Here is a 23,250-nt window from a genome sequence, read left to right on the forward strand (position 1 = left end):
GCTTTTGTGGAGCCAAATCTACAACAATGCATCATATTTTATGAAATGATCATACGTACAAAATCCTAATCTGAAAATATAAATGTAGTCGAGGAAAAAGGACAATATTTCGTACAATGCTAGTGTCAAGTATCAGAAAGTGGTAATGGACAAGTAAAGTAGAAGTACCTCATTTAAGTAAACTTGAGCTTTTACTTACAGGTAAAAGAAGAAAGACCATGCTCTAAAATACTCCTTTACAAGTAGAAGTATTATCAACACAGTATGCTTAAAGTATCCAAAATAAAAGTGCTCATTGTGCAGAATGGCTCATTTCAAAGTGTTATAATATTATGATGGAATATTATATTACAATGGATTTTATTGTTAGATACTTTGTACACTACTGCATGTCATACTTTTTACTGTCAAATGACTGTAGTGGAGTAAAAAGTACTTAGTTGTCACTACTGTAGGCAATTCAGCCATTCAGCCACTGGTTATATTTACAACATGTCATTGTACCGTTGGTATTTACTCATTATCTTTGCTGTAAGGATCCCAGGAGAGCCGTGAATCAAATGTCCATCTCCTGAGGGGAGGACGACCTCTGACGGAGCTGTCTGGCATGCTCTCCTCCCCAGCTCCAGGTTGCATCATGCCTGGGAACTTTGCTCCAATGAGGGTCTGGCTCTGCGCTTTGAAGGAGGGAGAGAGGGAGACTACGGGTGCAGCGCTGCTTGCCACCAACAGGACGCGATTCAAAAAAAAGAAATACACCCACAGAGGAGCTACATCACCTGCGCAGAGAGAAACACTCCGTGGCTTTTGGAAAACACACGCGTTTCCCTCCACGGTGCTGTGCTTTTTTATTTTGCTTTCCCAGAAGGAAATCCTTAAGAGTGTCTCGGTGTATTGTCACAGGAAAAAAAAAGGGGGGGGGGCGCCCAAATCTGTCCCTCTTGAGGACGGGACCTATTTTATTTTTTTGAAGCGCAAAGCAACAATGGACTGCGTTCCCACCGGGAACTCACTGTTGGAGCCGTTCCGTACACACACACGGGAGTGTAGCGTTTCAAACCAAGGCGACATTTGTCTGTTTGTTTGTTAAACACTGTGTCGGGAGAGAGAGAGAGAGAGAGAGAGCGAGAGAGGAGGGGGGAGGTCGTCAGTTGGAGACCGTGATGCCCGCGAGGAACAGGTACAACCTGGTGGACGACGTGAAGGACTCGAGGTTGCCGCTGCACAATGACGAGGCGTACCACCATGGGATCTCTTTCCAAGCTAAGGTGACATCAACAAAGCGCTCCCTCTTTTTCTTTTGGACACAGCTTCCCCACGCAGTCCGTCCACAGCTGTGTTGTTCTGCAGCGGAGCGCGGCAGGTGCTCCGGGATCCACCATGAAGTTTGAACGCATATGCCATGTGTGTACTCAGCTACGCGTGTGGTTTCGTGCTGCAGGGCCACTGGGGAATTGTAGTTTATACGTGTTCCTTTTTAAAAACCGAGGGAGATGTCCTTATTTTTAGAGCTCAAAAGTGAACTGAGTGTATTTTCAGGTTTTTTTCCCCAAGTCATTGAATTATTAACCTCTCAGGGAAGCAGCTTAGCAGAATTCAGATTTTCGTGACCCTATTCTCACACACACACACACACACACGCGCGCACACACACACACACACACACGCACACCAATCTGTAACGTTATCTTGGGCTGTGTGAGTTGATATGCAGGGCAGGAAACAGAGAGCACAGTGGTAGAAATGGTGAAACGTTGAAGTGTTACTGGTCCAAAGTTGAGTCACATGGCTGCTTGTATCTATTATGTTATTTGGACTGCTTATCAAGCAGCTTTCTCGTCTCGGTTTGTCTGCTTGTCTTTCTCCGTACTCATTTATTCCACTGAGTGTCGCGAAACACAATACATCCGGAGTAGAAACTATCAAAATTCTGTCACAAAAACACAACAGTATGAAGCAAGAATCTCATGGCAGGTGGGACCAAGAACACGCATCCATCCTTCCTCATATAGCAGCATGTACATGTTATTTAAAACAATTTCTCAATGAATTATTACAATCATCAACACACCATGACGTAACAACGGGATCCTTAGAGCTACTTCATGACCAAAGTGTGAATATATGGAAGCCAGAAAGAGCTTAATAAGAAGGCAGAGCTCTTCTGTCCTGAACTCCACTTCGGGAGCTGTTGGAGTTAATTGTGCAGCTGTGATGTGTGTGTGTGGGATAACATCTTAGACATTAGTGCTCTTCTAATGTGTGTGTGTGTGTGTGATTGTTTACTTCAGTACGTGGGGAGTCTCGACGTGCCCAGGCCCAACAGTCGGATGGAGATCGTGGCAGCCATGAGGAGAATCAGGGTAAGATGAAAACATGCCGTGTGTGTTTTCAGAGCAGAAGCACACACACACACACATATACACACACACACACACACACGCGCTTATCATCATCATCATCAGTCCTGTGGTGATTGCTCCAAGACGGAACGACTGTATCTAAAACGATCTCTACAATAACACAGTAAACACACACTCGGCAGAAAGCGTGTGCGTCTGTCAGATGAAGTTTGTGTCGAGAATGAAATGATGCGTTCGCTGGCTGGACAACAGGTCACGACTTCTGGGAAAAGCTTTTGCAGAAAGAGAAAGCAACAAGAAAGCTTGCATTGCTGACTAATGCGTTGGCCTTTCTAGATCTGTTTTGTGAAAGTTCAAGGGCACAGTGTGTGTTTGGGCATGTTATATTTTATATATATATATATATATATATATATTTGTTTTCCTCTAAGAGCTGACACGGAGCTGTATCAGAGAGCTTCTGTCATTTAAGTATAACTCACGATATTGCTTGATTCAGACATGAACAGGCTCTTAACCCAGAGCTGAGTGAATATGCAGGAAAGACATTCTTTTAGGGCTGGGCGATAAATCGATTTAATCGATTAATTCGAATGTGTGCTTTAAGGCGATGTGTTTTATTGAAAATCGAGAAAATCGCCCCAACCCCTCCCCCCGTTGGGTTCCCGTAGTTGAGTGCGCGCGCATTGTTTACAAACGAAAACAATGGCGGCCAGCAGTGAAGCTCTCGTTCTTAAGAGAGGGAAGAATGTGTCTTCCGTGGTCTGGAAATGGTTCGGGTTCGTGTCATCTGACACAGAACAAACAGCCTCAAACAGAGGCATGCCGCCGAGTGGGAGAAGTGTTGCGCCCTGAGGAGGGAGCAGGACCGCGGGAGCACAAGCGACGCTGTCTTCCTGGCAAAAAATATTTAGAAAAAACATGCACTACTGTTTAATACTGTTGGTTATGTTGTGAATGCACTTGATTTTGTTTACATGCACTTATTTACTGTGCACAATATGTTATGTTGATGTTAGATCAGATGTTGGACTTTTGAAAATGTGAATGTTAAAGGGTCACATACATTTTATTTCATGCTGTGTTTGTATCAGTGTATTCAGTTAGAAAAGCTTACTGTCAAAAGTTACATTTGCACAGTTGTTTACAATGGAAGGCTACTATTTAATGCCATTTAATGTTATCTTTAATTTAATTTTATATTTAAATGATTCAGGCAAACAAAAGAGTGACCAAATACTTTTTGTATACTACAGGCACCTTTCTACAATGTTCAGGTTTTGTTTGCACTTTATTTTTATCAACCTACGAGGGAAAATCATCACAAAATAAAATAAAAAATTGTTTTCAACAGCTTCTGTCATCTGCAAAAATTTGTGGGGGAAAAAATCGATTTAAATCGTGAATCGGATTTTTTGTAAAAAAATCGGAGATTTTATTTTTAGGCCATATCGCCCAGCCCTACATTCTTTTTCTTTTTTTTTTGAGCTACTAAAAACATTTTAGGCACAACAATCAAAGTTTAATTTTGGAGCATTCTGGGGAATCCTCCCATGCTCCTTTTCAAGACATTGTTTTGGCTCTTCCAGTGTAAAAGATCGGGCTGCTGTGTGAATATATGTGTGTGTGTGTATAAAATCAGAGGAACCCCGCTGTTTAAAACGAGCTATCTCAGTAGAGTAGGTCTATGGAACGGAGACAACGCCGGGCTGGTTTTGAATGTCAGTGTCTGTGTGAATGCGCTGACTGTGCAGATAGTGCCTTGTTATTTTCTGCAGTTCCCAAACTGACGAATCAATAAGGCTGTAAAGTAAACATGATCATCAGGGTGATGCACGGCGGGCTGAGGCAGAACAGAGCAGGTACAGGCAGGCAGGGAAGATGCTTCTGATTGCTCCAAGAAAAATATTATCTCTCTGAAAAGAAACACACGAGACATGACTTGAAGATCTGTTTACCAGTATCTATTCATCCGATGTCGCTGTTTAAAGATCCATTAGTGCTTATTTATGTCCGGGTGTGTCGATGCATTCATGTTGGGTTTGTGTATTTTTAGTCCCCTTGAGGTCCAAAGAAAGCCTCCGATCAATAATGAATATGAGTGAGTGTATTTATGTTGCACCTCTCAGCCCATTGTGTAGAATGTATTTGTGTGAAGTACTGCTTTATGGAGTCCTGTGTGACTCAGGAGAGCCTGATAGGAAGGACCAATCTAAAGAAACCTGCTCTTGAGTGTAATCTCTGCTGCCTAGTCACTATTTATAGACCTGTGTTAACACTGGCAGGTGGATAACTGTGGCTTATTGTTTACCGTGTCATGTGCAGTTGAAGTTAAAGCAAGACCACATAACTTTCACTTAACAGCGGCCACAGTGGCCACTAGTGACAATCGCAACATAATGAAAAGAAAAGAATTTTCTGAGTCAGTTGGCTCGAAATGACATCAATATGGTGTGCGTTAGTGACCTTCAGAGGTGCTGTACGTGAGCTGAATTGTTTATTTTCTCCTTTGAACAGAAGCCTGGCCAGCTGTTTCCCCCTGCGTTCAGCCTTTATGCTAAGCTAAGTGAAATGTCTCCTGGCTGGAGGGATATAAAAGTGGTATCAATCTTTTTATCTCACTCTATTCAACAAAGCAAATAAGCTTATTTTCTTAAAAATAAAAACCTTTATAGAAAGGGAAATTAAAAGGGGACCACAAGCAGAAAAACACAAACATGTCTGCTGGTGTTTTACCACTTTATTTTTGTCTATCATCTGGGACACGCTGTAATGTATTGTAACAGTAGCTATGGTTATTTATACAGGAAACGGCTTCTAAAGCTAATTAACATTAACCACGATAAGCTACCGGTCGTACCAGACCAAGTAAGTTGAGGCTGCAGCAGCAAAGCACCTGAGTGTATTGAATAAAATGTGTGTTTCATTGCCTATGAATTCAAGTTTTTATTCGTAAGGGGGAGATTGTGTTCTTTCTTCTTTCAAAATTCACAGTCTCAGTTAATGGTGTGTGTGTGTGGCCCCTGGTTTCAAACACATGGGAAGTAAAGATTGTATCTTGGTGCCAACCGCTTCTTTTTGGGTGAACCCTCCCACACTGTGCCCACACTGAGTGAATGCAAACCAACGGGCGTTTTAGAGGGTCGGCGCGCGCGTTTAGGGTCGGCTGCCAAGTCAAATGTAATTAGCTTTGTGTAGCTGGATATTGACTGGCCTTCCTGACCCTCTTTTCACAAAAGCGAAGGCCTGGTCTTTAATTTAAAAGTGCAAGCCTTTTAGCCGAGGGCCTGTGCGGAAGAGTGCGATTTAAAGAGAGTGAGGAATGAACCGATGGCAGTGAGTAGAAAGACTTGAGAGGAAGTCCTGGAATGGAGACGGGCTGCGCGGCGGCTGGCAGAGCCGTAGTCGTCTCATCTCCCTCGGCTAAGCTCTTTGGTCTCCGCCAACGGGAGCAAACGCGAGAAGACGGAGAGGGAGAGCACAGAGCGGACGACGCAGCCGGATCGCCTCCGAACAAACGGTGAATCTGGGTTTGACAGAGCAGAGGAGCCGTTGAGTCAAGGCCTCCTGCGCGCCTGCCATTCCCACAGCGACAAAGTGAAAAGACAACATTGTGTATCCTGCGGATCTGTTCAGAGTTGTGTTTTGTAAAAAACGTCTCCCATTATGGCTGACTGGTCCCACTGGGTTGGTTTATAAGAATGAGGTTCATTCAGTTTGACCGGTGGCATGGAAACCAACATAGAGCGTTTGTGTCTGTGAATGTGTGCGAGCTGCTCCAGTGCGCTGCTTTCTAATAACCTCCGCAATTGATTCACGAGGATGACGGACAAAGGCTGGCGTTTCTGCAGGAGAAAGGATATACTGGGATTGTCTTGGGAAACAAGTGCAAACTATCTCTCTACAAAGAAAACAAGTTTAAGGCTACCAAAATAGAGTACCTCAATTTAGCCCATCTCTGCCATCGACTCACTGCTGACAGCAATAGATTGTAGGCTGAGGGCAGGCTGTGCATGCTTCCTTTTGAATTTTGATCGGCTCGAATGGGATTTTTAGCCTCCCTCACAGCCTCCTTCCTTCAGACTGCCAAGAGTTCTCTTGAGATCACGCTGAACTGCTATGACTCAGGCAGGAGAAGATGTTTGGCGTTAAGAGGGATGTGGTGGGAAGACGCTACGCTTTCCACTTTACTGTGGACAAAAAAAAAACTCTCTTCGATTTTGACAAGCAATGAAACAATAGTAAATAAGGAAATATTGGCATACAAATATATATATACATATTGCAGCAATAGATCTGCAAGTACACACGAAAAGAAAACCTTACGTCTTACATGTACTCGTTTGCAGATTTACTTTTTATATGCTGTTCCGTGTGTGAATGTGGGAAATGCACTATTTGGGGAGGCACGATGACACATATTGGGGGGGGGGCATTGTTTTCACTTTGTATTCATGCTAGCTTAATGACAGTTGTAGAGCATTGTGGGTGACCTATATGTGTCCTGGATTAGATGTGATTTCAGCTTTGAAAGGGTGCAGCTACTCTTTGTTTAACCCCCCCCCCCCATTCTTCTTGATTAACAGTCATTTGAAAAGTGAGTCACGATCCGTGATCAGTGTTTTGAAGTATCCTTCTGCATGATCGGCTTTCTTAAGACCCGCTCGCACCAGAAAGTGTCACAGTGAGATTCATCCAAGCGTGGCTCAAGACACAGTGACGACTCGCAGGGCTAGTTGGCGAACTACTGTAACTGCTAACGGGCTAGCCAGCTGGGAACATGCTCGGACATCCTCTCATACAAGACGGGTTTCATTGAAGCAAATCCAGATTTGCTTACTTGCAGCTCCTCCGACAAAGAAACGACACACTCTGAATTCTGTGAAATATTTCTCAACAAAAGCTCTTTGTTGTAACTTTTCTGTCAAACCTGATGCTCCAAACTGGAAGTGAGCTGCCATCCAGACTCTCTGGGAAGCACTTCTTTTTAATTTGAACCTTTTGAGTCACAAAAAGCATTTTTTATTGTGTATTTCTTTTCCTTTTTGTTGTTGTTGTATTTTATTCTTTTGCTGCTGCTTTTTCCGACACTGTGTGAGGTTAAATGTACCGAAGGGACAGTAGGTCTTTGCTCACATGGATGGACAGGCAGGTGGTGAGTGGTCCCTGCCTCCACAACCAGCATCATGTTGCACGCATGCACACACACGCACACAGGCTTCTGCTTTCATCATCTGCCCTAAGGCGATGCTGTGTCTTTCAGTGCCACAATTAGTCAGGTCTTATCCACTCTGATCTCCCCACGCTCACCCAAAACAAGCCCCATGCTGAGGAAACGACATGTCTAAAGCCATGAAGTCAATTCTGCTGCGGAGCCGCAAGGCACATTTTCTTCATAGACAATTTCTGAACATTGCTCTCTGCGGCCTGAACACGCACAGTTGGGCCAGTTGTGGTTTTTCGGTACCCTGTATATATATTGGATACATACATATCGAGTGTGTTGTTTGTAGTATTTCCAGACTTGAAAATCATATTGCCTAAAAAATAACACAAATCAAAAGTAAGCCGACTCGTGACGAATTTTGACCCCAAAAAAGTCCAAGTCCAAGCTTATAGTTGTGTACAGTGTCAACATTCCAGAGGAGCTCATGGCGGAAACTCATAAACAGTCATCTGTTCCTGCCGGCTGCAACGCCTTCTGTAGCTAAGTACAAACACAACTTCAGTCACCAGGAACTGTGGACACGCGTGTGGATATACTGGGTGGGTTTTGTGTGTGTGTGTGTGTATATACTTGCACCTGTATATCTGCAGTTGAGTTGAATTGTGAGCACGATTTAACACAATACACCTTCATACGAATTGACTTCAGCTAATTTGGTTACTTTAGATTCGGTCTGCAGTTTATTTGTACTGTACTGTATTTCAGCCACACTAGCTTCAGGGATGGCTCTGTTGGTCGGTCGGTTGGTCGGTCGGTCCACCACTTTGGGCCAGCCTGAGTCATCTCGACAGCTATTTGATGGATTACTATGTGATCCTCTACAGACATTCATGGTCCCCAGAGGATCCTACTGACTTTGTTGAACCCCTGACTTTTCATCTCGTGCCACCAGCAGGTTGATGTTGTTTTGGTTGGTCGGAGTGATCTTGACAAATATTGGACGGATGCCCCTGAAATCTGTTAGAAATATTCATGTTCCCCAAAAGATTAGTTACAATGACTTTGGGGATCTTCTGTCTTTTTTAGTAAACTCTTTATCATATTGGAACTCTTTATCTGCATCTGTTCCTCATTGCAGGAAGTCAGTGATTCACATGCATCAAATGTAACTGTTTGTGTCGGTCTCTGTGTCTGTATTCGGTCAAAGTAATTCTCTGGTTTGTGAATTTACAAATTTGGTTCCGTCATCATGATTGTCCCAACAGAGCGATTAGATACGAGTTAGGTTAGAATTTCATTTGCATGGTTTGCGGCCGTTGGTCCTTTGATGAATGGCGCCGTTAAGCTCTCACTCGCTCTCGCTATTATTCTGCAGATCTGAATCCACCACATATGTCCGGCCACTCCTCAGGTCTCCCGGGGAACCAGCTCTGCCTCCAAAACACGTCTTTCTGAACTCCTCCCCAGGATGGGCTCAGAGTTTGCTGCAGAAGGAGAAACTAACCCCCTTTCCATTTGCATATGGAACTTTTTTGCAGGTATCCAGTTTTGCAAAAAAAAAAAACAAGATTGAATTTAATACATTTTCACTGATTTAAAATCTACGTCTTTATCCATTTTACTTAAAGTAGACTTGTCCGGTTTGCAGGTTGTTCTTGTCTGCCTGAAAGCGGTCTTTCTTAGCACGAGTAGGCAGATAAACGTGGCCTATTGCATTATGGTTATCGTTTGTTGGGTAATGATTGAGAAAAGTGCTGCAGGCTTTTGAGCTGGCAGATAGGCTGCCCTACTTCTAAATGTTATTTGCCGTGTGTGTGTGTATACATATAAATATGCGTGTGTGTGCCCGTTCATCTCACTTCTCTCATCTTGTTCCAGCGTGCTACACAGAAAAGCCTCAAGGTCTCATTCTGCCGCTCCGGTATGGTTCAAACCTCCTCGTTCTCTTTCTGTTTCACTACCTTCTCTTTCATCGTAGCTGCGTCTGCTCTGCATTCTCCCGCTCTTGTCTCAGGTCTGTGTTGGTTTAAGCGAGCAGGAAGCAGTCCGGGTTTAAAAGCTCGTGGCCGAAGTTGACGTTAAGCCGCTACTGACTTCATTAAGTATTCACGGGAACCGACTCCATACTTTTATCGTTGTAACACCTTTCTACTGACTATTTGTAGTCATTAAATACCCTTGATGAAGCAATATGACGTTCTCCACATAGAAACACAGCAAAATCGTGGCAGTCAGACTGACTGAATGGGTCAACATGTCAGCTGACCCTCCTCCTGACCTGGGCCAGATGTGGGTCGACTTTTGCCTAATTGGGGCTGCGGATTGCCATCCAGCATCTTTGGTTGTAATGTGAGGTGCACAGGGATGATGGAACAGTTGCTTAATACATATATTGGGGATGGAAATGAATGTAAACATATTAATCTTTAAAATGTGGGTTTGATATGCAGCCAGTTGACCGTTTTGCGTGTGTTCCCTGAATGAAAGGTGTAGAAGTGGCTGCTTAAATTAAACAAGCAAATTATGTGAAGGTGTTCTGAGCATTTGTTTTGTCACAACTTAATGAATAGTCTGACATGTCGCAACGCTTATTTGCTCTCTTGCCGGGAGGCAGATGAAAACAATGACAGCACTCTCGTGTATCTGTGCTAGATTGAAAAAGCTACTGCCAGCAGCCAGTTCGCTTAGATCAGCACAAAGACTGGAAACAGTTAGTCTGGCTCTGTCCAAACTAAAGGTCACAAGATCCTCCTCCCGGCACCTCTAAAGCTCACTGATTAACACTTTATATCTTCTTCTTCTAATCCAGACAAGACCAGAATAAAAAAAGCTATCGTATGTATTTACAGGCTTTTTCAGTCCCGATACCAAAGGCCGATCAGATACCAGTGTTTAGTTAATAAGCTGTGTGGAGATGAAATTATCAGGCTTGAGTTCAAACATTGCTTTCCTGATGAAATGTTCCAAATAAATACATAGATTTACTCAACTGTTCTTTTTTAAATTTAGAAAATAAATGATACACCAGCAACTTGGCAAAAAAATCTTTAAAATTAAAAAGAATTACAGTTAAAGTGTAAAACATTTGAATGCAACAAGCAATTGGTCAAAACAGGAATTAAAAGTTCAGTAAATAATGTACATAGTATATAACGAGCACGCACTTTCAAAAACGACTTGGCAGGTGATTAGATGAACCAGCTGTCAATCAAACTGTTGCCGAAGCGATTTGGGAGAAGGGCAAAAAAACATGCTTCTGTGTCATCTCTTCACATTGAAAGAATCCAGCCACAGTGCGAGGTAGTACATTGAGTGCGCTCCTTATCTACGATTTGCCATTTTGTTCTCACGTTGTCACAAAAACCCTAATTTTATCTGTTGCGTTTGACTAATACGTGGATCGTGGTCGCTTTCAGGCAGCCAAGACTTGTCAATGGGATTGTGTTTTTGGCTTCAGTCTACTCGGGACACAATGGTTGCCACTTGTTGTCCTCTAATTGGATAAATGATGTGTGCAAACCGCTGCTGCTCACCCGACGGACTCTAAACTGTGTTCAGCACTGCCATCCGCCCAGCCACTAACAAGATAACGTATTCTCTGCAGTCCAAATGACGGGGCTAATGTGACTGTCACTCAGATTAACAACATCTCGCTCTCGCATAGGACCGCGTCCCTGCCTGTGAAGCTCTGTCCGTTCATTAACGTTCACCGTTCAATCAAAGCTGTATTTTCTGCTGTGCGACTTACTTTAGTGTTGTTTATATAACACGTCGCTCTGCTGCATTCCTTGCTATCTCCACATGCATCAAACCTTTCAGGGCAGGAAAACTGAATGGATAATGAGGGAGGAGACGCCCCATGAGCCGCATAATCAAATGCACTGGAGGCATTAGCATATTTTTGGAGCAGAATTTCCCAAACTCTGTACTTTTTTTCATGTTTTGTTGTGCTTGCTTTTGAATATTTTGATCCCAATTGGATTTCATTATAATCTTTGACTGGTCTGGTTTCTCTGTGTGTGTGTGTGTGTGTGTGTGTGTGTGTGTGTGTGTGTGTGTGTGTGTGTGTGTGTGTGTGTGTGTGTGCGTGTGCGTGTGTGTGTTAAAAACCGGCGCGCCTCAGATGTCGCTCTTATCTTTCTGCACCTACATCCGGTGCATCAAACAAGTAGAGAAGTGTGTTATAAGTGTGTTATAACACTTCATACTGAACATCGCACATCTCCTAGTCATTTGATTCTGCACGAAAGGCATTCAGTGCTTTTGATCCATTTGATTGCCTCTTATCTGCTGCATTGCATTACTGATGGTGATTCACAGAGCCTCAGCGACAGAGAGAGACCAAATCAAAACACTAACTTTGCTGTTTTCGAAAAAAAAAAAGATGATACCATGATTTCATCCCCAAAACGTGCAGACGCCGTTAAGTAGAGTGGATCTGACTGTCGGCAATCTGTGGCGCGCTTTGCCCAACCTTCTGTCGTCAGACAAGTTGCTGCCGGTGTCGTGGGCTACATGAGAAGCTGTCTCTGTCCGGTCAGACACGGATTAAAGCTACTCATGACTGAGCTTTAGGAAAGCTCTCACACGCTATTGAAGCCTCTTCCAAAGGGCTTTTTTGGGGACATGTCTGCATGTAAGGCACAGATGGCGCGGCCCTGATTCACACCCCGACGTTTACCCCCCTAAAACAGGGTTGACATGTGGTTAATCAGGCTGTTGATTTGGCCTCAAACCTCACATTGTTTTATTAAATTGTTCATCACCTACTTTCCTGCCCCCCCCCCCCCCCCCCCTTGTTTCCTTTCATCATGTAGCTCCTTCACACCCGCTGTATACTGTAGTCTCCCCGGTGCCCTGTCCAATCACATATCAAGCTACAACTTATAAGATATGTCCATATTATATCTTCAATCAATATGTTAATGATGCACACACGTCACTCTAAGCACATTTGAGGTTCTCATAGATCTCTTTTCCTGCACTGGAAGAATTGAATGGTTTGTACAGAGATTGGAAGCATTTTCGATTGTCCCTCAACGGCTCTCAATACGTCGACTGCGGGCCGTCATGTTGACGATATAGTGGCTCAAATGCTGTGTTTTTACAGTATATGGATGTAGATTGGGGATGGTTGCCCGCCCTGCACTGGGTGCTAAAGGATTGAAGAGCCTGTGATCTGACAGCGTTCGTCCTGGTAACCCTATTACTCCGACTGCTGCTTTGCCAGACGACTGCATCTGACAGGGCCATTCACATCCATAGCTAGCCTCAGCCTGGTGGTACAGCCTAAGTTGGTCATGTTGAGTGTAAAGAAATAATTATTTGTCTAAACAGACAAACACAAATTACTCAAGTGAACCAACCATGCATATCTTGAAAAACTCACTTTGTCAGTGCTTGTACACACTTTTGTGTATCTGGAATGTCTACCAACCCACAAACTGGGAAATACGACGACCATGTCAGTTTTTTGTGGGCTGCTTAGATCAGAAACTGGAGGCTTCACGTTTTTTACATCACCATGATTGGCTTTCAATCTACTCGTAATGTCACAAAATGTTACTTGAACAAACACGTCTTAGACTCAGATTTAAGATAACAGAGAAACTTTCCCTCTTCAGCAAATTCATGTGAAAACAAACCCTGCATATACCGTACATCATTCTGCACAATGACGGTCAAACCATCGTCTATAAAACATGTTGTGAAGCCGTCGCCATCTTGACAGTAACGACAGAGCCGAACTCACGGCTTATCCCAAAAAAATACAAAGAGGCGGGTCGTCCGTGCAGCTGATGCGGGCCCGGGTGACGCAGCAGAGGAGAGAGCTGGCAGCTCGCTAACCTGAGACGGCACCCACCTGTCACTCAAAGTGGCCCCGCCCTTAATTATGCCTAACTTTAAGCAACTCTGTAACTATAAGAAAAGCTGAAGCCGTCAGTCATTGTGCAATTGAAGGCTTCATTCCGTCTTCTGTGCTCCCTAACGGGCACACCAGAGAAGGAAATTAAATTTTAACATGAGACATTTCTTTGACCTTAATATAATTTTGCTTCACGGCAAGACCTCAGGAGATGTATAAGCGAGGCCCCCCCCCCCCCCCCCCCCCCACCGCAACCTCACCAGCAATGATCTGATACATTGTGGCTCATTTTCTTAGATTTCAGAAGTCACTTCTTGTGATTCAGATTTGCATTTAAAGGAGACAGTTCACTTACTGCAATAACTCGGAAGAGGTTTTCTGTGTCAGACTGTCTGCAGGTGTAGTTCTGCTCTCCTTCCATCTTTCACTTTGTTTTTCTGTAAGTTATTAGATAATGTCAATAATAACCTGAAGACTATGAGTAGATCTATTTACTGTCGTGTCTTTGTGAGCACACATGCGGATGTACGTACTTTAGAGTGTGTCCGTGTGTGCACCTTTCACACGCATTGAGAGTAAGTGTTTGGCATGCTCAAGGCGTTCCTTTTGTATTTCCTCCGCGTCCCATGTGACTAACCCCTGAGTAGACTCCGGCAGTGTCGGTGCCAGCTGTACTTGCTTATCGGTCCAGAATTCTATCACTGGAATCCAGAATAAACATGCTGGAAAAAATGCCCTTCAGTTTAAACGGTTCCAAAGTTTATTTCACACTAAAAGCCTCAGATATTTCACGCCTTTGCAGTAAATTCCAGTCTTGCTTGTAACCCCGCTGTCATGGAGAAGCTGCCGTTAAGCAGCCTCTTCGAGCTGGTTGTTCCCTGTTAGCGCCGTGTCTCCCACAGGACCAGACTGCTGCTGCTCGCTGGAGGCTACCAACAGACTGAGCCCAGGAGTCCAATCCATAACGCGGGCACTCAGGCGGAAACCACTCACGTAGGCACAGACAGGCACAGACAGGCACCGACCTGCAAACGTCCAAACACACACTTTCTTTTTTTAACATGTTTATCTCGCGCTTGTATCTTTATTCTTTTGTTTCACATAACATCCAGTGTGCACAAACACAAACTCCTGTCCGTTCCTGGTCTAAGCCAAGGTCGTTGTTCGTGGCAACTGCCGAGGTAATTGCTCCCTTATCGCCCCCCTGCTGACTAATGATGAGACGAGCCACTTCACGCCAGAGGTTTGGGCCTCTGCGGCGTCATGGGAGTCACTCCGTCCTCCCCGTTTAGCCGTGAGCTCGCAGAGGACTGTCGGAAAAATACCACTCGCAGGGAGGGAGACTCTGGTTCTTTGTTGAAGTAATGGGACATTGCAAGATGCGACTGCTTGATTGTCAAAAAAACACCATTTTCCTTCTCACAAAAATTAGCACTCACAGTTTGAGTTTAACATGAAATTCATGTGCAAATTTTTATTTCAAATAGTTTTCCAGTACTTTGATTTCCCTCCTCAGTTAAATGCCAGGCTGTTGGGCAGCTGTTGTGTTTCTCAGCTCCCAACAGTCATCTCTTTGTGTACCCAACTGGGGGGAAAAGCAGTGAAATTCCTTGGAACTCCCCAAATCCTGGGAATTGTAATGAAGGGGTTGCTAGGTTGCCATCTATAGGGCCTATTGTGGACTCCTGTATGGGTTCCGTGGTACTACAGGGAGCATCAATGACCCACAATGCACCCCGCATTCCACTGCTTTTCAGGATCAAGGAAGCGGAGTGGGGGGTTGCCCATAACTTCTCATTCCAATGATTTAAATCCAGCTCATTTATTCACTCTGAAAATATCCAAAAATAGTTCCCCGCCCAACCTTTCTCTTAAGATTCCTCTGAAGCCAGATTTGAAAGCATGAACCAAATAACATGAACTGAAGGAATCAGCTGGCTTTTCATTAGGAGGTTGCTGACAGATAGCCGGGCGGTTTAGTTCCAGTATCTGCGACTACTTCCACTAAATGACGGTTCCTAGAGCTGCTTTCCCTCCTGGAAAAGAGGAGATGAACATTTGAGTTCACTAGAGTCCCTCGTGTCCTCTGGGGCGTCCTCTACAGACTCGCGCCTCCTCATCCCTCATGGTATGAAGACGAGATTAGATCTTGATCTGTATCTTGGGCTCATGAGATCCAGCTTGTTTGTGTGCATTCATACCTGTTGAATACACTGAATAATAGTTGTAGGGTAAGTTTTGCCTCCCAATGCTTACAGAATACCATTCTTTACACTTGAAAGAGAAGTCTAACATTTTCTGAAATACGTCTATTCACTGCCTGTTGAAGAGGTCGATAAGAAGTCCAATGTCAGCGTATCTTAGCTTCAAGACTGGAGGTAGGAGGCCAGCCTGGCTTTGTACAATGACAAAAAACCTGAAACAGCTTAAGTAACTCCAGGTGAAACCACAACCTATCGTTTCCAAAAATGTCTAAAATGACTTTTCCTTTGACATTCATGCACACCGTCCCAATGCTCATATCATGTTTTTTTTCTGTTGTGGCTAATATATGTTCACCGAATATATTCTAGAATTTCAAAGAAGCCGTCACACCAAATGCTATTGTGTTCGCTCGCTCAGATGTTGCTAATAAAAAGCGAGTGGCCTCTTGGCTCCTCTGGTTTGTCTCTATTCCAAAGCGGCAAACTCCAAACGCACAACACTGGGATCTGAGAGGCAGCTTTCCTCTTCCTCGTTTTGTGCACATGGCACCAGCGCACAGCCATCGCCTTTCCATCTGACACTCTGATAATAGATTGCCGGGGAGCGCTGGCTCAAATTTGTTCCGCTGTCTGGGAAGACTGATGAGTCTGCCGGTTTAAATGCACACATCCAGACGGAGAAAGATTTAGAATAAATGCGCTCACTCTGTGTGCTTTGGGCCTGAACATTGCTGTAGCACTGCAGCACTCGCAGTCAGCACTGGAGGCATAGTTTTTAAGGTTTTAAGACAAATCTTTGAAGTGTGCGTCTTAGAACTCGGGGAACGCGGCATTAACTTTTTTTTAAAGTGTTTGTTCCGCTGTTGATAGCAAGAAAACCACAACAATGCAAGTGCATTAAACGCATGAATATTTCAAAGCACTTGTCACTTAAGCAAATAAAATATAAAAATTTCATACTTTGGAATGAAGTTGCAAAATCCCATTTTGCTTCACCGGAATGCCGGCATAAACTGTGAATTATGAAAGAGCTGTGTGCGTGTGAGTGAGTGTGTGTGTGAGAGAATGTTTGGTGTCTGATGTGGTTGGTAAAGGCAGTAAGTTGCCGTTGACTTAGCAGTGTGTAGCTTATCTATGCATGGGAAGTGTAGTTTCTTTACTTCTCACCCACTCTCATCGCCAGTGAGGTCTTCTCTCTAGATGTCTTGTCTGGTTTTCGGAGCCTCGAAATTGATTTTATATGAGAGTTTATACGCTGATGCTTCAGCAGTATGAAGTACAGTATATGGAGGCTTAACATTACAAACGCTAGCTTTTGTGTAGTACCAGTTACCAGTTGATTGACTGGTAAAGGAAAAGTGTTTTGTATTTGTTTCTTCACTCCATTTTATCTGATAACCTTTGAGTGTTCTGTGAATTTCCTCATCTCATTCTATGCCCGAGAGCAAACATTGTAATCACAGGCTTCATAAGCACAGTGCAATAGAGATAAATGAAACTCAGCACCTGCTGTTTGGTTTCACACGTTCCTCTCATCTCACCACCTCACTCCACTGTGCAGCATGAGCCTTCCTCCTCTTTCCACGCCGGCTATTCCTTTCTCTCCGTCTCTGTGGTGTGTTTCCTCCTCTCTCTCTCTCTTCCTCCCTCCAGTTAATCAGCTCTCTCAGGACTCTGTTCTGTATAATTAGAGACTGGAACTTTAATCACCATGGATCCAGGGCAGGGAGAGCAAGGCATTTCAAATAGACACAAGCAGGAAATCAGCATGAAAGAAAGTATGGGAAACGGATGTGACAGAAAAAACGTTTCTTTTTAAGTCATGGCATTTATTTGCTGTCGGCCTGTGCACAGGAAGGACACAAGGTGAACACAAACTGTTTCTGAGGTTCACACAAGACAAATAAGACCCAAACTATTTCATAACCATGTCTGGTAGGTCTTGACCTTTTCATAATGGAACTAATTGTTCCATGGCAGCATTGGTGTCCTTACATAACAACTGTCTCCTCACCTCCTCTCCTTCTGTCTCCTCCTACCTGCTTCACCTCCATCTTCTTACTCCTGGCTTGTTTCCACACTTTCATTTGACCCTCTCCTTTTTAAACAACATGTCATCCTCTCCTCTCTCCCACCTTCACTTATTCATGCGGCTAAAGAATTCACTCTTGCTGGATACCAACTTTGACAGAATGTGGTAAATAGAAGATAGAAGCTAAAAAAAATGGAAAATTGTCAAAACTTCTACTGTTCACCTCAATTTATGAACACTTCAATGGACAGACATCGGAGTAACGTCAACCTTCTCTTCAAATGTTCAGCAAGAAAACAAATGAGTTGTTTTCTAGAATGTCACAGCTGCTGTGTACCACTCAGCAAACATCCTGGGCTCTTTGCCTCTTTGACGCCTGTAGCCACGTGATCATTTCTTGTCACTTTCTATTTATAACAACTTATCAGCCGTGTGGCAGGTCCTCAGGAACAGCCCGGGATATTTTAGAGGATTAATGAGGTAAAACGTCCCAACTTTTAACACTATTTATTGACTACAGTCAGTCAGAATACACCTGCATTGGGTATGTTGACCTATTGGATGTTGGTTCTCATTACAGTCAAGGTGAAGTTAGGCAATCTCCCTCTGTTATCCAAGTGTCCTTCCTCTTTCCTCTGGCGTCAGAGAGCTGCAGAGGAGTGTTCTTATTCAACAGACGTTATCAGTGCTCCCATTGTGAGCTTCCAAGCCAATAAAGATGTGAATGTGAAGTTCACTGACGATCATGTTTTAGTGCTGAAAGATTGTTCCCAACGAGGCCCTTCATTCTGTAAGCATGCCAAATGTGCAGCAGGCCGCAATCAGGACACGGTGAGTGGTGTGAGAGCGTGCGTGTGCAGCGTGACGACTGTAAGGCAAGTTTATTTATACAGCGCATTCCAGCAACAAGGCAATTCAAAGTGCTTTACATAAAACATCAAAACGGAGTGCAAAAGAAACACGGTCATGTAAATACAATTTAAAAACTGTCCTTTAAGAGAAAAGAGAATATAAAATAGAATCAAGCTCAAATGGAATAAGACAGTTTAATCTTCCTTTTTTGAGACTTCCTGAAATGTGTTGATTTCAGCCTCTCCAGTGTTGAGAATTATTGCATTTTTCTGTCTTACGTGATGCTAAGCTCATTGATCATGTGTTTTTATTCAGTCATGTGTAATCAACTGCAACCAAACCTCCTCTATGAAACCAACAAAGCTTAATTCACTGACAGGAAAGATAAATTCCTATTTAGATGTTACACTACTATCCCTAATTGATTATTTTTGTGTCTGTCTTGGCAGTATGAATTCAAGGCCAAGAACATCAAGAAGAAGAAAGTCAGCATCGTGGTGTCTGTGGACGGAGTGAAGGTGTTGCTGAGGAAGAAACCGAAGGTAACGGACTCTCAGAGGAATATCAGAAACCCTTTTCTACTGGATTCAGAAAGTAAACGCCAGAGTGGCCAACAAAGATACAAAGGTTTTTGGACACGAGATGCGTTTTCAGTGCTGAATCACACTCATCTGTCTCATCCACAGAGGAAAGAATGGATGTGGGACGAGAGCAAGATGCTGATCATGCAGGATCCCATATACAGGTCAGTCCACCGCTCTCAGTCTCTCACTCATTCATATGTTCATGTTGTGTGGAAAACAAATATTAAATCCATTGTTGCCTGATATCCAGTCCAGTCTGTTCTATCCACTCTGCGTCTTCCTGTTAATCAATTACTGCGAGTATACTGCAGATAACACACACTGTATGTGTCTCTGTGGACGTTCTATCCTGCAGCTGGACCTATGGAGATGACTCTTTGTCTTTACAGGCCCTCCCATCTACTTTACTATGCAGGACTCATGTGATTGAATGTACGAATGCTACATGTGCCAAATGCACTTCCATAAGATCGCGTAATAAATAATCTATAGCTTGTACTTGGTGACGCAAATGTTTTTCAGCATGTAAACTGTAAAATATGTTTTTGTTCTTTTTTTTTTGGCTGGCTAAAAACAAGCAATTATAGCCAATAAGGCAACCTCCTCATGGAGATGGAAACCTCGGTGATGGAAAGGAGTAGGCAGCCACTTATAAGTGTCTTAACATCACACATCTAACCAGCTTGTGTGTGTGTGTGTGTGTGTGTGTGTGTTTGTAAATGATATACCGGTGGGAGGATCTCATTCGGCAAAGCCACGCCTCATCGAGGAACCGTGTGTGCTGGGTATACTTGTCCCTGCTGCTAGGGTTACTGTGGGTGTGTTTGTGCAGTGGGGGGTACATAGTACACGCCGTCTCACGGGACTTTCCGTAGATGACGGTCATAAGTTGTTTGACCGGTTCCCAGTGGAGTTGTTTTATAGCAGTAAAAGCTGCAGATGGACCCGCTGCTCTGCCAGTTTACTGCAAGGACGGAGCCAGACGAGACGGCATACTTGTACAATATAAGACACAAAGACATTACAGTAGTCTGGCATGTATTTATAGACAGAATTATACTGTAAATAGTCCCCTTTTATTTGATTTTTTAGGTCAGGTTATTTGTTAATAGGAGGATTGTGACTGTGAAGAAGAAAATAAATGTCTATAAATATATTTTCTTTTTCTTTGAGGTTTCTGTAACTTCTATGTATTTACATTCGGTGTCATGTTTTCCAGGATTTTCTACGTGTCTCATGACTCCCAGGACTTAAAGATCTTCAGCTATATCGCGAGAGATGGTTCCAATAATTCCTTCAGATGCAACGTCTTCAAGTCAAAGAAGACGGTACAAGAAAAAGCCCACTCGCACACCTCCTGACTGCAGACATGCACAGCTGATTACACACACACTTGTCTGGGGAACAGGCTTCATGCACAACCCTGCTGCTCTTGTGTTTCACCGCTCCTGAGATTTCACACAGGGAGAATACCATCATAGAGGGAGAAGAGATACAAATGTTCATGTATCAGCAGCGTCAGTAGGCCTTGGAGCCATAATACATGTTGCATTTTGAGGAAGGCTCCTTCCTTTTCCTAGCTGTAAAAACCTGTGCACGTATTCCTCTCACGACTCAATCTGCTGCTGTCATTGCTCCTTGATTTAAACCCCACAGCTGCATACAGCAAGTGTGCAGAACACTGTGGGACACCGCATGCAGAGTTGCCTCAATTGTCTGTGTCTAGCTACCTGTGACTGAAGGTTGTTTGTGTTCTACGGTTTTTAATTTTATATTCGATTTGAGAATTAATTTCCTGATTCTGTCAGCTCAGTTAATCAATTTTTTGTTTTACGTTTTATTTAATTTCTGGTGGCTAAATTAATTTCCTCCACAGCCTGCAGTGAATACGGAACAGATGCGGTTAGAATGCGGTTTTACAACTTTGCCTTTGTGTTGCTGCAGTGTTGGCTCGCAGGCCAGCGATTATCAGTCAGCTGTAATTGTTCCACAGAAGTGATGTCATCAGTATTTGATCGTTTGTATTCAACGGCATGCCAAGGATGACTGAGAGCGTTCATGTTTTCACTCCGTCCAAAGGTTACAACCAGGGTTTTCACTGATTCACTTATCTTGTAGCAGACAGGAGGGGACTTGATCAGTGAAATCACTTGTTGTGGTGTTTGGTGCTTGTTGTTGAATACTTCTTCTCAAAAAATCTGGCCTTTTTATCTCAAACTCTCTCTCTCTGTCTCTCTGTCTCTCTGTCTCTCTCTGTGTCTCTCTGTCTCTCTCTGTCTCTCTCTCTCTGTCTCTCTGTCTCTCTCTGTCTCTCTCTCTGTCTCTCTGTCTCTCTCTGTCTCTCTCTGTCTCTCTCTGTCTCTCTGTCTCTCTGTCTCTCTCTGTGTCTCTCTGTCTCTCTCTGTCTCTCTCTCTCTGTCTCTCTGTCTCTCTCTGTCTCTCTCTCTGTCTCTCTGTCTCTCTCTGTCTCTCTCTGTCTCTCTCTCTGTCTCTCTGTCTCCCTCTCTCTCGCTGACAGTCGCAGGCCATGCGTATTGTGCGCACAGTAGGTCAGTCCTTTGATGTGTGCCACAAGCTCAGTCTGCAGCATGCTGAGCAGGACGCAGACGGACAGGCGGATGGAGAGAGTGACAAGTCCACAGAGGAGTCCAGCAGCGACGGTGAGGCCTACCTGAAGACGGTTCTCTGTTATCTGCTGTGCACAGTGCAGAGTGCATCGAAATAAACACAGACGAACATGCATATTGGGTTACTTTCTTATTGTGGCTGATTTCAGTGACCTGTAAATGACAATATATTAAAATAAGGTATTTATAGTATAAAGCAATACACCGAGCCTTCCACCTCTTTGTATGCCAAACAGAAGGCCACACCACATTGGAAATGTGGTGTGTATGAGCCTTTAGTGGTCATTTTGGTCTCATGAGGACCGTCTCTCTCCAGGCTAAAGCTTGACCTTAGTTTCATTACACGCCTCTTTATAACCTAAATGGAGCCATCAAACCTCTCCAGCTCATTAATTCAGCACAGCGATGAAACGGCAACAACACAGACGTCGGATTTAAGAAACGACATCAAGCTAATCTGGGCTTGAGTGTTCTCTGAAGCCTCATGCTTCGCTCGGTTCATGTGAGGGTACCGAAGGGCAAGTTTCCCGTGATTACAAGTTCAACACAACGTTGATTGCCGGTGTTTCCAGTAATTACTGTAATTTGCACCGTGAATGAGTGGTTGTCTGGCACTGAGCGACAGTTGTGTGACAGGCAGAGTCGATCATGTGGGGGTTAGACCACTGTGTATGTGCTCAAAGTAGCATTAATTTAGGGTTTAGTGATCTCAATGAAGGCATCCCTTTTTGTATGCTTTTAATAGACTCGTGCATTGTTTTATGTAAGCCCTAGAGGCGATGGCGACGTTTTTTCCTAATTGTCCTTGTGTTTTCCTTCACAGGTCGTAAGCTGACGGGGGCAGAGCGAGGGGAGGAAGAGGACGACAGCAAACTTGGAGGAAGACGAGGGGGAGAAGATCCTTCAGCGGGCACGTCCCTGTGTGAAAAGGCAGTCAATGGAATCCTGCAGAGTCTGGCTGAACTGAACGTGGTCAAACCTGGACAGACCATCATAGTAAGACTGCAGCGCACACACACACACACGCACACACACACACAATGAATTGCTGAGGGCAAGAAGGTTATAATAAGCACACTCTATTGTGCTTGATATAATATAATTGTCTACAGTCCTGCCCAGCAGTATGAAGGCAAAAAGCCTGACTTGTTTTACATTTCAGAGGTGGAGAATGAGATTTAGATGTAATGTTTTAAAGCTGAACTAAAAAACTAAATTTTTGTAAAGAGGATAATACAGTTTTTTGTAATTGGCATCCACGGGTTAAGCCTCTGAATTTCCTATGGCAGTGGTTAACTGACATCTGAAGGCTGGTATTGCTAGGAGGTACTGTGTTTTTTCCCCCCTTTTCAACAAGCCCACATATATTTGGTTATGTACTAGCTATCTGTCCCATTGCTCCATTAAAAATGTATGAGGTGGAGCCATTGTTCTGCTAAGTTTGTATCCCACTCAGAAAATACAAGCTAGCAAGCTGTATTCCATTCAGACTGCAGAAGCTAGTTAGCCTAGCTTGCTAACAGCACTGATTCCCACAACAATGGACACAATTTTC

At 43.8% G+C, this 23,250-nt stretch overlaps 1 protein-coding gene across 1 annotated transcript in view; it reads left to right on the forward strand.

Annotated features, from left to right (window-relative positions):
* Window positions 1–1,129: 1,129 nt before the first annotated feature.
* Window positions 1,130–23,250, forward strand: part of LOC306792126 (carboxyl-terminal PDZ ligand of neuronal nitric oxide synthase protein) — a 34,630-nt gene continuing 12,509 nt past the window's right edge. Inside the window, exons 1-7 of the mRNA XM_079289142.1 lie at window positions 1,130–1,268; window positions 2,292–2,363; window positions 18,934–19,026; window positions 19,171–19,229; window positions 20,288–20,396; window positions 21,587–21,728; window positions 22,519–22,691. Of these exons, the coding sequence (XP_079145268.1) occupies window positions 1,164–1,268; window positions 2,292–2,363; window positions 18,934–19,026; window positions 19,171–19,229; window positions 20,288–20,396; window positions 21,587–21,728; window positions 22,519–22,691 (753 nt within the window). The 5' untranslated portion in view covers window positions 1,130–1,163. The remainder of the gene's footprint in view (window positions 1,269–2,291; window positions 2,364–18,933; window positions 19,027–19,170; window positions 19,230–20,287; window positions 20,397–21,586; window positions 21,729–22,518; window positions 22,692–23,250) is intronic.

The sequence above is a fragment of the Melanostigma gelatinosum genome, assembly GCF_949748355.1.
Source record: "Melanostigma gelatinosum genome assembly, chromosome: 18".
Classification (NCBI taxonomy): Eukaryota; Metazoa; Chordata; class Actinopteri; order Perciformes; family Zoarcidae; genus Melanostigma; species Melanostigma gelatinosum.